General features: G+C 38.7%; 1 protein-coding gene across 9 annotated transcripts in view; it reads left to right on the top strand.

Moving 5' to 3' along the window:
* Positions 1-18,313, top strand: part of CADPS (calcium dependent secretion activator) — a 470,394-nt gene that overhangs the window by 204,781 nt on the left and 247,300 nt on the right. For 8 of the 9 annotated variants that reach the window (XM_011358441.1, XM_011358442.1, XM_011358440.1 and 5 more), the window contains 3 exons: positions 2,036-2,116; positions 13,901-14,134; positions 18,077-18,198. In XM_011358441.1, the coding sequence (XP_011356743.1) occupies positions 2,036-2,116; positions 13,901-14,134; positions 18,077-18,198 (437 nt within the window). Of the gene's footprint in view, positions 1-2,035; positions 2,117-13,900; positions 14,135-18,076; positions 18,199-18,313 lie in introns of those variants that run through there. The other variant, XM_023529674.1, reaches the window with a different exon arrangement.

The following is an 18,313-nucleotide window of genomic DNA, read 5'->3' as shown; positions in this document are numbered from 1 at the left end:
TGAGCATCTTTATAACCAGTGTTTTGAACTCTGCATCTGTTAGATTACTTGACTCCATTATATCTGGATCTCTGTTCTGTTCTCTCATATGGTTTATGCATCTTTGTCTTCCCATTTTGGCTGTCTTTCCATGTCTGTTTCTATGTACTAAGAAAAATTCCTAAGTTTCCCAGTCTTATTAGTATGAATTTGTGAAGTAAGTGTCCAGTGGCATAGTCCTGAAAGGGGTTCAGATGCAGGCCAAATTTAGCCCAAGCTTCTACCCCTTCTGGGGCCATCTGTCAAGATTCAGCAAGCAATCCACAGATGCTGTGCTTATAGTTGCCTCAAAAGGCCACACCAGAAACCGAGGCCAGCTGCCTCCAGTGTGAGTCTAGGTGCTGCTCAGCAAGGAGCACCTGACTCACTGAGGATACATCTGGATGTGGCTTAGGTAGGGCCATGAGTTTGGGGAGGCGTGGTTTCAGGGAATCCTCTGGGCAGAGTGACCTTTGTTATCCAGTTTGATGACATCACAGCTATGCATCAGGGCTATGGCAGTGCTGCGTCCAGTGCACTGGTTGCGGGGAGGGCTCAACTGAGAACAATAGATACCGCCAGCACTTCTATACAGAGCCAGTCTTGTCTTGGCCCTCACTCTGACAATGTCTCCCTGTAAGTCTCTGGTGCCCCCTGCACGCAGCCGAATCGGCACTGGTGCTCAGAGCGAGCAGGTCTGTCACCACGAAAATCCGCTCCCGGATGCAGCCCCTTTAAGAGACGTCTACCACTGCCACAGCCTCTGTCTCACTCAGGCACCCGGGACCAGGCAACCCTGCGCCGTTGCCCCATCCTACCTTCTGCCGTTGCAGGATGCTTTCTTGGATTTCTCCCTAATTGTATGGCTTGTTTATCCCAGGCAATGTTTCCTTGCTGCTGCTTCTTGTTTCCGTCACAACTTTGATTTGGTCAGCAGAGGGATGAACAGAGCCTCTATCATCTACACTATTTTTTTCTCCTTTACTCACGTACTTAAGAGTTAATATGTACTGAAAAGAGGCACAAAGCCCATCCTATTTGAATGCCGCTGTTCCCTACTTATTAGCCTTTTCTGTGATTAAAATAAATCATAAATTACTGAACAAAGCGGACTCAATTACAGTTTGAAGGATAACACTAGGCTTGCTTGGAAATAAAGAGAGGACTTCAATCCATAGAATAGGGATCAGCAACTAGGGCCTGCCACCTGTTGTTGCACATAAAGTTTTATTGGAACACAGCTATGCTCATTCATTTACATATTGTCTATGGTCATTTTCACACTTCATTAAGATAGCTGAGTCATTGAAACAGAGATCTATCTTATGGCCCTCAAAGCCTACATTACAGTTATATGGCCTTTTACAGAAATGTTTGCAAATCTGTTGCATAGATTTATATGAAAATATGAAAAGAGTGGTGAGTACGTAACGAACCCTTTCATTCTATAGATGGGAAAACTGAGACTATAGATGGTAGAGAATTTCCCAGATTTATTTATGTTTGGATATTCTGATCCTTATGTCCTAATAGTTCTAACAATCATGGAAGAGAAGGATTTCAGCTTAGATATCAATACCAATGAGTGTAGTGGCTGGTTGAGAAGATCTCAGGGCTCTGTGAGAAGGAAAGTAATGATTGATTGATCTTCCATGGTTAGCAGTTATATTGCCATCTCCTTCCTTGTATATCTGCTGTGTAAGCACTTTCTTCATTGGACCAAAACAGAGGTGCTACATTAGGCCCTCATTAAAAGCACTACTGCCTAACAGTTCAGAAGTGATTCTTCTACAAGCTCATCTAAATATCTTCCCTGGCAACTGCCTACCACATCATATTTTGCTTAAAAGAATTTAACTTGGGATTTCATCCAAACTCGATTTGTCATTACAGGAATCTTAACTTTTAATGAAATATGTTCATGAGGGCACAGAGATGGGTTGTAAAATGGAAAGTTATCAGTTTATTGGCTTTTGTGACTCAAATTGAAAGTCTTTATGTTTATGTTTTTGTGCAGCTGGACAATCCAGATGAGCAAGCAGCACAGATCAGACGAGAGCTGGACGGACGACTCCAAATGGCAGACCAAATAGCCAGGGTAAGGGAACTTTGTGGACATTTGCTGGGAGACCAGGCCAAAGTCCCAGATAGGAAGCACACAGATTATTAAAGGCCATGAAAAAATAAAACTGAGAAGCAGAGAGAAGGGAAGATGAGGACAATCACCCTGATTGGACCTTAACCCTGCTTTCTGGGGATAATTCTCCGAGAAATAGCTCATATATTTCCTATACTCCAGTCAATACCCAAACTTCAGCCTCACCTTTCTTCTGAGTCCCAGACTTATGTTTCAACTGTCTCTTGAGCATTTCAACTTGGATATGCCCCTAGCATTTCAAGTTGAATGTGTTCAAAGTCTGACTTCCTATCTTCTTCCTCTCATCATGTACATATATCTACATTTACTCCTTTTCACTTACTCTCCATTCAGTTACTATGGATGAAACCTCTTAGTCATTCCCATTTTTTTCCTTCCTCTCCACAACACCACACTAAATCAACCACCCGGTTCCTTGATTCCATCTCCTAAATGTGAGTCAGATCTCTTTGCTGTTTTCCAGCACCACTTCTAATAGTTTGATTCAGACCCTCATCTTCAACTCCTGGATCTTAAAATAGCTTTCTAATGGATATCCTATGCTCCAGTTCCTCCCCTTCTCCTGTCCAACCTTTGTGCAATTGCCATTCTAAAACTTATATAACAACATCTCAAAACAGAGGCTCAAAAGTTTTCAACAGACTCCCTCATTGTCCTCAAAACAAAATCTAACTTCTTTAGTATAATATTCAAGGCTCTTAAACCCTAGACCATGGCCTACCTTATTAGCTTCACCTTCCACAACTTTCCCGCCAGAACTCCCATTCCAGCTACAGAGAATGTCTTGCAGCCCCTTTCGAAACTCAGTGCCTTTGTATCCATTTTCATTTCAACCTGAAATGACCTTTTCTCTCTCCTCCACTTAGCAAACTCTCTGACTCAGTCATCAGAATTAACTTAAATCCTTTCTCTAAGAATCTAACAATTAGTCCTCCCCACTTTCGTGCTTCTTTCATGCCACATATAAATTTTTATTGTAATAGTTCATTGAATGATGACTGTTTGTTTATATATCTGAGTCTCCCAGTAGATGAGATTTCTATAGGACTGGAATTATCTCTTATTATTGATGACTGTTCGCATAAGCATTATTGCTGTTGCTGACATTTATGTTATAATTAACAGTATAATGCTAGTACTATAAATTGAGTGCTGACTCTTTGTCAACTATACTAACTACTTAACATGTATGGTCTCATTCAATCTTCAAAACCACTCTACAAAGGACATTTCTGTTACCATTCTTGTTTTAGAGATGGGGAAATCCAGGCTGAGGCACTAGATAAGAGGCTGCACTGGCCTTTTAACTCAAGTCTGTCTAAATGTCAGGGCTGAGACAAAGGTGAGGCACTCACCTCGGGTTCAAAATTTAAAAGTAAGGGGCCAAAAATATAGTAATAAAAATAAATGATATTTTAATGCAATACTTTAAAAATCATAATCAATACCATAAAATCTATGAAGAAAAAAATACCAGATTTTAAATAACCAGATCCTACTGGTTCCTATGGTAACCATGGGTCACATATGCATGTGGGGGTAGGGGCTGTGGGAGATGGAAGAGAGAATGGACAGAGAGTAGAGCTTGGCATTCAACCTTTCTTTTTATGGAAAGAAGTGTCTCAGGACTTGGATACATGGAAAGAAATTCTACTAGAAGAGAAACAGAAGAGATATTCATTCCAAGAAGCATGAAAATTCTCATTTGTGCTCAAGCAGTTTTAATGAAATCTTTTGCATCTTGTTTTTGGACACCTTTAAAGTTTATAGTGGAGTCAGTCTGGTGGTTAAAAATAGTATGCATTTATAGATTTGGCTAAAGATAGTATAAAAGGCTCTAATGTTTGAAAACCCTGCTTAATGTGGGAGTAAACATCAATAAAGCTTTAGAATTTACTTCTGTAAACTCAGTATCTCCTCAATGAGTTATCCAGAAAATGGAGGTCATTTGATCCATTTCCTGTCTTTAAGCAGCTACTACGTCCCCAACTAAGAATTCATCCCATTTAAAGAAAATCACACACACACATACACAAACATACACACACTTCTAAAACGAGATCGTGGCACTTTTATTTTCGTTGTTTTGTTTACTTTGAAGCTTAAGATAATAATTTAAGAAACTAGCATAGGCTAACTTTAATTTTTTTCAAAGTGAGTTTTCCCTTTTTCTTTTTTTATTAAAAATTGTTGGGGTGACAATTTTGATTTGATTAATAAAATAAAATAAAATAAGCATAGTGTGTTTATCACACAAAGTTAATTTTTAAAAGACCCTGAATAAAAAACTGTTTTATAGTGAGCCAAATTGCTCATCTCTGAACAGTAAATCAAAGAACTCTCTCTCCCAGACCATACCATTAGATATTCTCACAGCAAGTAGGATATTATTAACAACTTAGAACTAGACTTTCTTCGACAATGAAATAATCAATGAAATAATCAATTTCAACAATGAAATAATCAAAAGTGAATCTTGGTCATTATTTACAAAGAATGGAGAATAATTTCAAAATATATAGAAGGTTCCCCAAACTTTTAGGGTATTGAGGATTTCTGTAAGAGAGTCTGCCCACTACCATCTCCCATTCTTCTAGAAACTGACTTCTGCAATGTTCATTCATGCCAGTGGCTTCTTGCCACAGCTAGTTGGTCCTAGAAGTAAGCTCTTCACCTAAATGGAACCAATTACATTTCTCAGACTGCCCTGATCACAAGTGATTGGTTCAGAAATGGATGTCTGATGTAACTAAAGCAATGGATCCTTTCCCTGGGACTTGTGGAGTACAGGCCAACATAGCTGTGCCTTCTAGTGGTAGAAAGATGTCTGAAGCCATTTTCAATTCTTCCATGTAGGGAAAAGAAGATAAAAGAATGAAGCCAACATACAGAGAGAAACAAAAACAGAGAGTGCCCTGAGATCTTTAGAACGTTCAAGTCCCTGGATATACTTAGTCTTGAGCCTCAGCCGTGTCACCACTTTTCCCTATTTGGTTGGATTCCATGAAAAATAAATTCTCTTTTTTCGCCTAAACCAGTCTGGCTAGTATTGAGGAAAACTAAAAAATAGTTTATTTACTAAAAATTAAATAAAATATTAAGATCTCAGATACTGGCTAGTTCACAACAAGATATTGAGACAAAGTACCTATGCTTATCTTTTTTTAGCATGCCCTGATTTTTCTATTTCCAGCATCACAGTGAATTTTAGTGAGGGTGTATAATTCAACCCATATGGCTGAACATCAGCTCCTGTAAATATCATAACCAGAAATTCCTGGATATAGATGTCATTCATCATACATAATTCACTCTGTTCTCTGAATTAAAAGATGTATAGAACATTTTGATTGCAAGTTAGAGGCAAAAACTTGAGGAAGCTTATGTAAAAGAGGGGATTGATTCTAGGGTTCAAAGAGTGTCTCACAGAGCCCATGGGCAAGGTGCAGCCGAGATCCAAGAAGGAACTGAAACCAGGGGCCTCCAAGTGGTCGGAACGCCCCTCATTTCTTAACTTTGTGTGTCTCATTTATTATTTCTTCTTTCTCTGCAAACCAGCTTTCTTTTCTTCTCAGATAGGAAACTTGGCTGCTCAACAGCTCTACATGTTTTCAGTATGGCCAAATAGGGAATCATTTAGCCAATTAACCTCTTTCTCAAATCTTTTTCCCTATCTTCACTTTCCCTCTTTCTTACTCAAGTTCACAATTTCAAGAGTCATTGGCTCCATTTTGTTCAAGGGCAAACTCCTGGAGCAATCAACTAATCCACTGTGGAAAGAGGGTGAGGGTCTCCTGAACAGGAGGATTCTGGAAATGTATCACTGAGGGTGAAGGTGGCACCCAAGAGGTCAGGTTGTAGGTGAGGTGGTTATTTTGAATTGAGAAACTCCCCAAGATGTGCCCCGAATTAATAACTATCACTTATATTGTGTTTACTATGTGCCATACTCTCTTCTAAGCATTTTACATTTGATTAATCCTATAATAACCTTATTTTAAAAAGAGCTATCATTATCCCATTTCATAGAGAAGGCTGAAGTAGAGATATTAGAGATATTAGAGATGTTAAACTTAGCTAAGGTCACTCAATGACCAGAATTTGCAGTCTTAACCAGTATGCCTACCACCATTACAAAATACCTTCCCGAATACAGGCCCTCATTTTCGTCTTCACCCTAATCCAAGGCTCCAACATGCCCTTCACCTAGGCCATCATCGTACCTCATCCTAACCTTTCTCTCTCTGCTAATCAGTTCTTTATTAAATGTGTCAGGCTATGCGATTTCACATAGACTGGAGAGTTCCTTTAGACCTCTGACAAATAATCCTGGGAATTACAGTAATTCTTCCCAGTTTAGGCACATCAAAGAGTTTGAGTGTTGTGCACAAGTTCACTCAGCTAGAAAGTAGAAAGCTAAGTGCTCTAATTCTAAGTTTCATACTCTTTCTTTTGAGTCATCAGATGACAGACAAGAAGTTATGCCAGGACAGGACTTCTCCCAGGTCCTCTCTCCCTGGTGGTTGCCTTTCTAGGAAACTGCTTTTTGTCTTCCACTAAAATTTGCTGTGTATTCTCTTTAGTTTATCCAGAAGGCCGAATGAAGCAATAGCATCAGGCAGAACTGGCTCCTAGAATTCTGAATCCTTTTTACTTTGATTTCCTTGGAATCTGGAAAAGAGGATGTAAGATCCCTAATGGTTCTGCCAGCAGCATTCTCATCATCGCACACTTATGAAAGGCATATGTTTGTCCTTTCTTCCTAGGAAAGAAAGGAGGCACATACGAGGTGGCTTTCTTCTACCCATAATTCTAACACCGTAATCTATCAATCAATTCAATCACACCAATATCCCACAAATCATCAGACAGAGATGGCTGAGCAAGTCCTCGCTGTGAACATCAGACACGCTGCCTTAAAGGTCCATGAGGAAATCTAAACATATTTTTTAATATGGTAAAAAAGACTTCTTAATCCCTGTTCAAATATTTTCCCAAATCCTCTCATGTTGACATTAAAGTGCCCCCAAATTTCACCCAGGAATTAAGTCTAAGTTATTTAAATTGTGTGATCAGAAGTTGACATTGGAGCTTAAACAGGCAGATTGTGGCATTAGTGCTGCTGCGATGTTTGTCAGTTTTTTTGGTTACGTTTTAGGGTAAAATTCCAAAATTCTTGAGCTAATTTGTTAAGACAAATAATACAGACTTTGTAGTATTAGTGGCAGAGGTCTGGAAGTGAAACACCATTGGTGTATCGTTTAAATAAGAAGTTGCCATTTAGACCCCTATGCTCTGCTGAGCAAAATTTTCATCTCATATCATCATCCTGTTGCAAACATTGATGAGAATATGCCCCCAGGAGAGAAATAATATCTGAATATCTCCCTGATGGAAAAGTTTTGCTTCATACATTGCCAAAAGTCAGATAAAAATAGATTTCTCTCCTACTAGAGGAATCTACTATCCCCCAGCTTACAAATTAATTTTGTTGTACCTGGCACCCACCCTGTGTTATAAAGTACTACAGTGCCCATGCACACAGTAGGAATTTAGTTCATTTTTTTCCTGAAAGAATGTATGTGGGGAGCATTTTCCTGATTTCGGCCTTTGTTAGGTAGCTAAGGCCCAGGGAAATCTGAGATCAAGGAAAAGTCTAATTGCCAGAGTGGTCCTCTGGAGTTCATTTAAGTGAAGGGAAGTACATCCAGTTCATAAAATCCGAGGAAATAAAATCAAGCCAATTAAAGACAGGTTTGAGTAAAGAAGCCAATCCAGAAAACTATATATAATACCTTTGCCCAAAATGCCTTCTAACTTCTATGAGGCTGATTTTGACAAATTACTACTAAGACTTTCTTTATCTTGTTTAATATTCCCAGCCCTCCCTCATGATCCCCTACACTTTACCCAGGCCCACCATTCACACCGACTGGTAGAACAGCCACTGATGTGGACAACTAGCCATCACCAGCCCTCTGCTGAATGCCATAAAATGAGGTGATGCATAGAGGGTGCACCATGCTAAGAGGCCTCATACAGTTTACCTTGGTTCTTTTCCCACTTGGGGACTATAATATGGTAGCTAAAAACATGGGCTCTGGGTTTCAAATGCAGTTCTACTAATTATTGATTTATCTTCTATGCTTTGTTTTTCTCCAGAAAAACGATAATAATAACACTAGCCTCAATGGGTTGTTGGAAAGATTAAATGAGGTAAAACACATAAACCATTTAGACTAGTGCTCAACACACAGTTAACACTGAGTAAATGGCAACTAGCATCATGATCTTTATTTACTACAGTCATCATCATTAGTATTGGTATTGCTGATAGTAGTGCTGGGTACGGATATATATATATATATATATATGTATATGCATATGTGTATGTGCATATGTGTATAGGTAAATGGATATGTGAATATGGATATGGATATGAGTGTATGTGTATACGCATAAATATACCTACACATACATACACATGCATATAATCAGTGGTCAAAAGTATTAATGTTTGTTATCATCTCTTACTCTTCACAGTAACTCTATGAGGTTTATTACCCCATTTCAAATGTGGAAACTAAAATTCGGACAGATTAAGAAACCTGTCTAAAATCACATAGCCATAAGTGACAGACGCAGGATTCAAAGTAGAGTCTCTTTCACTAACATGGACTGGATAAAGTTCCTTGGTACTTTTTGTACCCTGTACATACTTCTGTTACTTCATGTATTACAAGGTGTCTTATTGGTTGCTTTTTGTTATGCCCTGCCCATACCATTACCTATCTGCTGACTCATTCATCCCCAGTAACAACCACACTACTTGACACATGATAAGAGAGATTGGATTGAATAGCTGCAACACTGTTGGTGAGCTCCTGTGCCTAGAAAGTTTTCTTCTGCCACCTCCTTCCTTCTGATTGTCTACCAGTAGATGACAGTTGAGCCTTTGGAGTCTAAAGATCCTCTATCTGAGTAGGAGTACCTTTGTCAGCTTTTACATCCTCTGTGGGTAAAAATGCAAAGACAGAAAAGCAAAGCAAATGGCTGATGAAGCTTTTAGCACTTTTAAATGCTATTTTTCAAGATGTTTCAAAAATCCCTCATTGTGGCCAAGCATAAACAACCCTGGTAGGAATTGTCCTTGAGAAGACATCCAAATTGAGGAATGTTATTGGCCCAAAATAAAAACGAATGGTCAGCAAATATTTTCTTTGGAAGACTTTGTCCACTTGTATGCTATGTCTCTCACAAAGCAGTGTGAAAATACAATTCTTTTGTCAAGGCTAATTTACTTTTATGCTTGGGAAAGTAGCAATCAAGATGGACGACTACATTTTCCTTATTTTGGCACAACTTCAGCTTTGAAATGTGTTTGTAGTGGGTCTGCTACTGAAAGCTCCTCTCAAGAACCTCAGCTTAGATTGACAGAATGCTATTCGTTCTCAAGGCTTACATACTCAGGGCAGAGAAATGGCCTTGTTTTTTTCTTGCAGACTTCAGTTTTATGAGTCTCTTTTTATGATGTCGTTAGGAACTGTCCAACTCTGAAAGGAGTGATCATTCTTTGGATTTTTCCAATATCCTACTGCATAAAGTTTGGTGAACACTAACTCTGGGCCAGAGTGGTGTTGTTTGTAACCACAGATCTTCTTTCAAAGCTTCAAGACTGTAGAGTTACAAGGCCTTGACTAATTCCTGAAGATAAATGTGATGAAAGTGACTGCACTTGTTGGCGAAGTCTCTAAAGACTGATTTACAAGAAAGGACTACTGAAGAGACAGGACAGTTTTTTCTCACTATCTCCATGGCAACTGCAAGGCCAGCAGCTGTCAGTAAAAATCAGAGATACCACTTACCTGGCTCTCCAATAATCCCATGTAGTTATAAGGTTTGGGCTCCAATATGAGGAGGAAAGAGGTCAGTCTAACAGCCTGCAGGCTGTTAGGATGTAACCTTTGCTCCTTGGCAGCCTTTAACACCATCTTTGAGACCATTCAGTAACATGAGTTAATCTACCTTACTTTTCCCTTTACTCTCAAGTAAGACCATGTTCAAAAGGATATGGGAAAATGATTTGTGACCACATACAGTTATGTAGACCTTCTTGGATTCATGGCCACCTGTTATATTTTCCATGGAAAGGAGAAAATAGCAGTGACCCTGTCTCAGCCAACTCAGTTTGGTGGCAAACTCTTCTTTATCCATCGTATTATTGGTGTAAGGGTCACCTCCTCTGGAAAGCCACCCTAATTTTCTCAGGAAGAGTTCATATCTCATAGACTTCCAGTACAGCATCTACCTTGATATTCCCTTATAGATCTTTCTCCCCACTAGCTGTAAGCTCCAAGAGAATAGTCCACATCCTTGCATCATGATCCTCCTGTACCTAATACTGTACCAGGCACAGCATTGGTGGCAGTAAATGTTTTCCAAGTGATGATGGCCCAACAGCCAAGTCCTCACATTCTCATGACCTTTTTCATCAAAAGTACCCAAGTTTTTGAGGTTCACAGTTATGCTCTGATTGAATCCAAGAATGATAAAAATCAAGCCCACTGTGCATAAGTTTTAGAGAAATATGACTATTGTATTAAATCATTATTAGCTCCTGTCAAGCTCATCAGCTTATCATCTCATCTCAGAGGTATCCACCCTGCTTCTCCCCTCACATTCACCCACAGCATGTTTAGAAAGCACCACACAGTGGGTTGAGCCCAACTATAAAGCAGGAAATGATTGTACCAAGAGATTCCAGAAGAAATCGGTACTCCAAGGCTGCTGAGTAGATTTCAGACCTCCATGCTCATTTACATGAAAATGCAGAATTTCAGTGTTCTTCCAGAACTTAATTTATCAACTCTTTACCTCCTACTCACAGATGAGTTTTAGCTGCATTTAACATGATATTTAACATGCACTTTTTGACAAGCCATTCACTCATTCACTCAATTCATATGTATTGAATATTTACTATGTGCCGAACATTATTCTAGATATCAAGAATTCATAACAGGTATCAAGATAAGTATGGTCCTGCCTCATAGCCCAGCAGTAAAGATAGATATTAAACAAATAAATTTTACAATTTATGAATTAATTATAATAAATGTTACTAAGAGGGTGAGCTAAGAATTACCAGAAAGTACAATAGGGGACTCAATCTAGAGAAGTTAAGTTTTGAGGCTGAAATATAAAAGGTGACAAGATAGCTGAGAGTTGCTTAGGGACGCAAGAAGAAATTGAAACACTTATGACAATCTCTGGGTAGGAAGAAGACTAGCATAGCACAAAGGCATCTTCAAGTTCCATAAGAGGATCCACTATGACTGAAGCTTTATGGTGGCGAAAAAGAAATATCGTTCTAGCTAACTAATGGGTAGGGGGAATTATTGAAAGGAAAATTAGAGAATCTCAAGGAACCGGAACGTTAAAGGAATAACTAAGCTTTGTGGGAAAATCAATAAAAGTCAAAGCTCATTTCCTGTGACTCTAGATAGCTTATTTTCTCTGCTTCTCTTCCCTCCTGCCCTTCTTCTCTCCCTTCTTCTCTCTTCTGTCTGTCCTACCTCCCTCCCTTCGTCTCTGTCTAGCTCTTTACATCTTTCTCTCTCTTCTTTGTCTCTTCTGTCTGTCCTACCTCCCTCCCTTCGTCTCTGTCTAGCTCTTTACATCTTTCTCTCTCTTCTTTACTTTCATCTAGTCCAATATGGCAGCCACCCGTGAGTCTACATGGTCTTATTGTTTCAGCTCCATCACTGATTGCAGTCTCAGTATCTCTCAGTTCAGTTACTTGACAAAGTAAATCTGGTTGATTGCAGGCCTATTAATAAAAATAACTGGTTGATTTTGAGTCAGGTCCCCGTGTACTAGGCATATTATTTTTTTCCACCCAGAACTGGCAAACCAATTCATATTCTTGTTGTGATCTAGGTAGAGTTCTACCCCCAGCCTCAGAAATGGAGGACATAATTTTGCCCAGATATTGTGGCACTATGCTAGAAAAATGTTCAGCCTAGTTGAGTACAGCTGCCTGCCTTCTAATTATTTACAATCCCTAACAGGTACCAAACATATATAAACATATAGTAAGGAAGAGTCAAATGTTTTATTACAATTCTATTTTTCCCCAGTTTTCTCCAGCATATTTGATTTGTGCCTAAGCAATTCAGCACAGCATGTTACTGGTCTTCGAAATTGGTTCAGGGTATGTACATAAGTCAGATTTTGGGTGAGAATTCTCAGAAAAAAAACGTTTCTCCACCTTCCATGGGCATTACAAGAGGAGATATTCACTCTTCCTTTAGATAGTGTGATGTGATGTTGTGAGATCTATAGTAACCTTTTTATGACCTTAAGGGGAGCGAGACTGAGCATGGGCCAACCCAAAGGAACCCAAAGGAACCCAAAGGAACCCAAACCAAGATTTGGAGGCAAAACTCACTCAGCTGTGATGATATCACTGAGTGCTGATTCCAGGCTTACATGAAGCTGGATCTACCTCAGGACATTTTGAAGCCAATAAATTCTTTTCATTTTTTAAAATTATTATTTAGCCTACAGCACCTAGTCTTCCTAGGTACTCCCATCCAACTACTGACCAGGCCCGAGCCTGCTTAGATTCTGAGATCAGACATCGGGCTTATTCAGGGTGGCATGGCTGTAGACCATAGACCATGGCTCCACTGGGGCGCGAACCCAGGAACCTCTGCGTGTAAAGTAGACGTGCTAACCACTACACTATGGAACCACATCATCTTTTCATTTTTTAAGCTAGTTTGAATTGGATTTTTCTGTCACTTGTAGACAAGAGTCAAATCGATTTGGCTTACCCCTCACCTGATCAGTTATGGTGCTGGCCTGGGGAGAGTAAGTTCATGTTTCAAGTAGGAATTGATTATTTGAGAAGATGATTGATCTGAAGTATATTTAAGGTACCTGGACAACTTAGAGGCATGAGGAAACAAAGAACACAACTAAAGCATATTGCCATTACAATCAAATTCACATGCAAGGAAGTAAAAAGACAAAACAAAACAAAACAAAACAAAAACAAAAAACGGGTCAGGTCTGATACTGAATGGCTTTATCTTCTTTTCTAAAAAATTTTAATCACGTTTTTCATTATCTTATAAATTTTTTTCAATTTTTTTAAAAACAGTAGCTATTCTTTTTAGAAATAGCCATGGGCTATGTTTGAAACATCTCAAATGATCTCATTTTGAATTATTCATGTGAGAAAATCTCTATAGATATCCAGAAATAGGGTGTCTTTCTGTCTCCATAACATGAAAACAACTGACAGCATTTTGCTAAAAAGAAAAACTGTTTCAAACTAAAACCAGATTTGAAAAATATGACCCCATTTTCCTTTCCACAAATCAAATATGCTGGAGAAAACCAGAGAAAAATAGAACTATAATAAAACATTTGACTCTTCCTTACTATATGTTTATATATGGTTGTTACCTGTTAGGGATTGTAAATAACTAGAAGGCAGGCAGCTGTCTACTCAACTAGGCTGAACATTTTTCTAGCACAGTACCACAAATATCTGGGCAAAGTTCACTAGTGGGAGATGTTATCATAACTCTGGGCTACCAGATGAAAACTTTCCATGTAAATTATGTCTCTATTTAGTCCTCTGCTTATATATATATATATATATACACACACACACATATATATATATGTTTTTGTTTTTTTTTTTTTTACAAGGAACGCAAATTTCCCAAATTTGTTTCCAAAGAAATGGAAAACATGTACATTGAGGAGCTGAAGTCATCTGTTAACCTGCTCATGGCCAACCTAGAGAGCATGCCAGTGTCCAAAGGTGGCGAGTTCAAGCTTCAGAAACTCAAACGCAGCCACAACGCTTCCATCATCGACATGGGCGAAGAAAGTGAGAACCAGCTCTCCAAGTCAGATGTCGTGCTGTCTTTCTCCTTGGAGGTAAAAAGCTCTAAACCCTTGAAAGTTTCCTGGCACAGCAAGCAGGACATGGGTGATTAGATGCATCACAATCAGCTTGTTTTCTTCCTTGCACCCCAGGGGCAGTTACTAAAATAACAGCTTGCTAAGCATAGGTCAGCTAATCAGCAAGTGATTCCCCATCTCCAGGAGACCATGCTTTCTTCAGGGAAATGCAGTCTTAAGAACCATCTACTAAATTTAATCTTGCATTACTTTTCCTGTCTTTAAGCAGTGATCAAGGATTTTGTTAAGACCTATGCAATTTAGAAAGTTCATAATTTGGACAACCTGTGCTGAAGTTATAAGAGAAGCAATCTAGCATCATATCATGATGAGTTGTAAATATTCTTTCCCATCATCTCTCTTGTTGGCTACACAGTAGAGAGCCTGTTGGTGTTGTGGAGCCTTTTTAGTTTATCTCATAACCCTAAGAAAAAACCCATTTGGGCCAGAATTGTGGCAGAATGCTCAATATGTCAATACATTTCTCTATAACTTCTACTCAAATGTTTGTTTTTCATACACATAATCGAAGGAGTGGTTCTGATATAGCTTCATCAGATTTACCCAGGAAGCTGGTTCAATATAAAGATCCCTGGAACCACCCAGTCCTATTGTCTCAAATCTCTAGGGGGTGAGAATTTAAAATGGTGCATTCACTTTGGAAAACAATTTAGTGTTTTCTCAAAAAGTTAAACATAAAATGACTATGCGTTCCAGCAACTCCACTCTTAGATATCTGTCCCAAAGAAATGAAAACACATGTCTCACGAAGACTTGCTCACAAATGTTTATAGCAGCATAATACCCCAAAATAGAAATAATGTGTATCAACCGGTAAATGGGCAAAATGTGGTACATCCATACAAGGAAATACTATTCAGCAATTAAACTACTGATATATGTTTTGATTTATTAAACCTCAAAAACATTATGCTTAGTGAAAGAAGCCACATAGAAGAGACCACATATTGTTTGATTTCATTAATATGAAATATCCAGAAAAGGCAAATCTCCAGAAACAGAAAGTAGAGTTTTGTTTCCTGAGGCAGGGGATAAAAATGGACATGAGGGACCTTATTAGAGGAGATAAAAATGTTCTAAAATTAATTTATGATGATGGTTGCACAACTTAGTAATTACTGAAATCAGTGCATTGTACATTTGAAATGGGTCTAAGTTCAGCCCAGGAATGTGCATTTTAATGAGCTATCCTGGTACACCCAAGTTTGAGAACCATTGATAACTTATTAATGCTCAAAACTCCACAAGGATTATATTATGACCCTAGATTTGGGGAGAATAAGAGAATAGCAAATTTCTGTAGATATAATTATAATCTGTAAAGACTGAATTAATTTTCTAGAACATCATTAAAGCTTGCTGTGAATTAACCACATGTAATTTGTTTGTGCTTAGTTTGGGTTGCAATAGACACACTACAATATTTTCAACATGTATTTTGCGATCGAAAGAGGCAGTATTCAAATAAATATACAGCACTTGGTATGTGAAAGAAATCATCAGTGTAATTTCACAGAAACTTTCTTTCTTTTTTAATACTGCCACCAGAGGCACTGAGTTCTTTTCTTAGGTGTCTTTCAGTCTGATTATTGTCAATTAGAGGTAGCAATTTATTCCCTACTGTCTCTTGTCTTCCTATAGAAAGAGGGGAGAAAGTGATTTATTAATTTTTGTGAAGCTTTTAAACCTGTAATTTTCTAATTCTCTATCAGTACTCAATATTATAAAGCTGATTATCTGAAATACAGATGTAGGTGAGTTCCCACCATACTCACATGTTTACCTGATTCAAACAGGCTTTAACTTGTAAGTACAAGCACAGAATGAAATGTCCAGGGTTCTTGAATACTTTTAAATTAGAATGCTAGATCTTACATCATACCAAAACTGCCAGAAAACATCGTTGTATGTCTATTTGTGCATGTGTTTTGGGGGACGTGGAAAAGGGAAGGATAAAGAGGGAAAGAAACTGTCATCTCGTCAGAAAAGAATATTCAGGTTGGTACAAGACATATAATTATAGAATTCCATGGCTGGAAGGGGCACCAGAGAGCAGAGAACTGCAGCAAGAGAACTGAGGTCCTTGATGCCAAGTGGCATGACCTTGGGCAGGGGAAGTGCTCTGATGAAAAATAATAGGTATTTATAGAATGCCGCTATGGACTGGTGCTCATCCATCATTAACTCAGGAATCCTCAGGACAATCTTCTGAGGCATTTGCAGATATGGAAACAAAGCCTCAGAGAGGTTAAGGAACTTGAAAATGATTACACAGCTAGTGAAGATGCAAATTTAAGATTTGAACTTAAATCTTTTAATTCCAAAAAGTGTGATGTTTCTCCTGTGCCTCACATTTTTTTTTTTTTCATTTCTATGGTCCTTCCCATTGTAAAATTTTTCAATTACATACATTGTTTGATCCTCGCACAACAGCCGCAGTGAGAGATGGGGCACACTATCATTATCCCCACTTTATAGATATAGAAACTGAGACTCAGGAGATTTGAAAGAAAGAGTGACTTTAAGGGCAAGTCATTTGTTCACATCACATGAGAAGTATAATGGTTCTCAAAATATGGCTCCTGGATCAGCAGCATCACATCAGCATCACCAGGAAAATTGTTAAAAATAAAAACTCTTGGGCCCCGCCCCAGACCTACTTATCAGAACCTGGGCAGGAACCCAGCATATCTGGTTTAACAAGCCCTCCAGGTGATTCTGATTCACACTAAGTTTGAAAATCACTGAACTATTAAGCAGCAAAACTGTGACTTGTGTATCCTGGTTCAATGCCAGCTCTATTGCACTTCCTTGAATCAAACCCATTAAAGAAGTGTACATTTTTGCCTACCCATATCGTTCTCTGTGTAATGACATTACCTATTATGGAGAAAAATTTAGCGATTTTTTTCAATATACATTGCTCATTATAGATCTCTGACACATGTCATTTGTTTCAGATTTTTAAATCAGTATCTCTGCCCCACCTCCTTTCTTCCCCTCCCCTTTCTCTTATAAGTGACAGGGCATACCACTGCATATGAGAATAGCAGGTCATTAAATGGAGTTCAAGGGTAGTGGTGGGAGGCACCATCTTGGTCCATCAAGCAACCAGCCTTTTCTTTAAGTCTAAAACAGAGAGTATGAAGATGTAGACATGTTTTTGTTTTGACCCAGTAATGTTGGCCAGCACAAAGTTTATGTATTATATTCCTCACTTTTTGGATTATTGTCAAAATTTCAAAATCAGATCTCTGACTTTGATTCTGATTCAGATTTCCATCTTCTGGTAGGAAAAATTACAGTATCTGGCAACAGTGTACTGTAGGAAAACAAGGCAACAAGGGGCTGTAACTAAGTAGCAAGCGCTCCATTTAGATGGAGCATGTGCTCTCCAGTTTGCCAAAGTCTCCACTACTCCCTATTGCATCTCTGACTCTAATACTGAATGCTACTTGCCTTTTATCTTAGCACTTGTATCATCACTTATCTTATTATAAAGAGAAAAATAAATTGATGGGCCTATGTCTCTGCCAAGTGCTGAATTAAAATCTGGACTATTTTTAAAGAAATAGGAAAGAGCCAATTTCTTTTGGAAAATGAAAACTAATCCTGTGTGTCTAACACAGAAAAGAGTATCCATTTTATATTACCTGTCTGGCCTCTGTGAGCACATGAGTTAGTGAGCCTTGTCTTTCCATCTAGGAAGAAATAAGCTACACTGTAAAGAATTACATCTTCATGCTAGACTGGTCCCAGCATGGCTGGTAGAAACCTAACAGAAGCCATCAGGTACCTGCTGGCTTTTTTGTAACTTCTCATCTCTATATTTTCCTCTGGATGAGTCTGCCCATGGGCTTTGGCAATAACCTCCACTATGTGTGATTCTGTTTCCAGGTGGTGATCATGGAAGTCCAAGGCCTCAAATCCTTGGCTCCAAACCGTATTGTATACTGCACAATGGAGGTGGAAGGAGGAGAGAAACTACAGACAGACCAGGCCGAGGCTTCTAAACCAACGTAAGTTACGTTTCTCCATGGTTCATCTGCCACAAGGTTGTCTTCATTGGCTCCATTTTGGGCAACTCCAAGTTAAAGTCTGGTTTCCCCAGAAGGTTCTAGAAGACATATACTT

The sequence above is a fragment of the Pteropus vampyrus genome, unplaced genomic scaffold (assembly GCF_000151845.1).
Source record: "Pteropus vampyrus isolate Shadow unplaced genomic scaffold, Pvam_2.0 Scaffold41, whole genome shotgun sequence".
In the NCBI taxonomy this organism is placed as follows: domain Eukaryota; kingdom Metazoa; phylum Chordata; class Mammalia; order Chiroptera; family Pteropodidae; genus Pteropus; species Pteropus vampyrus.
This window is presented reverse-complemented; position numbering and strand designations above follow the sequence as displayed.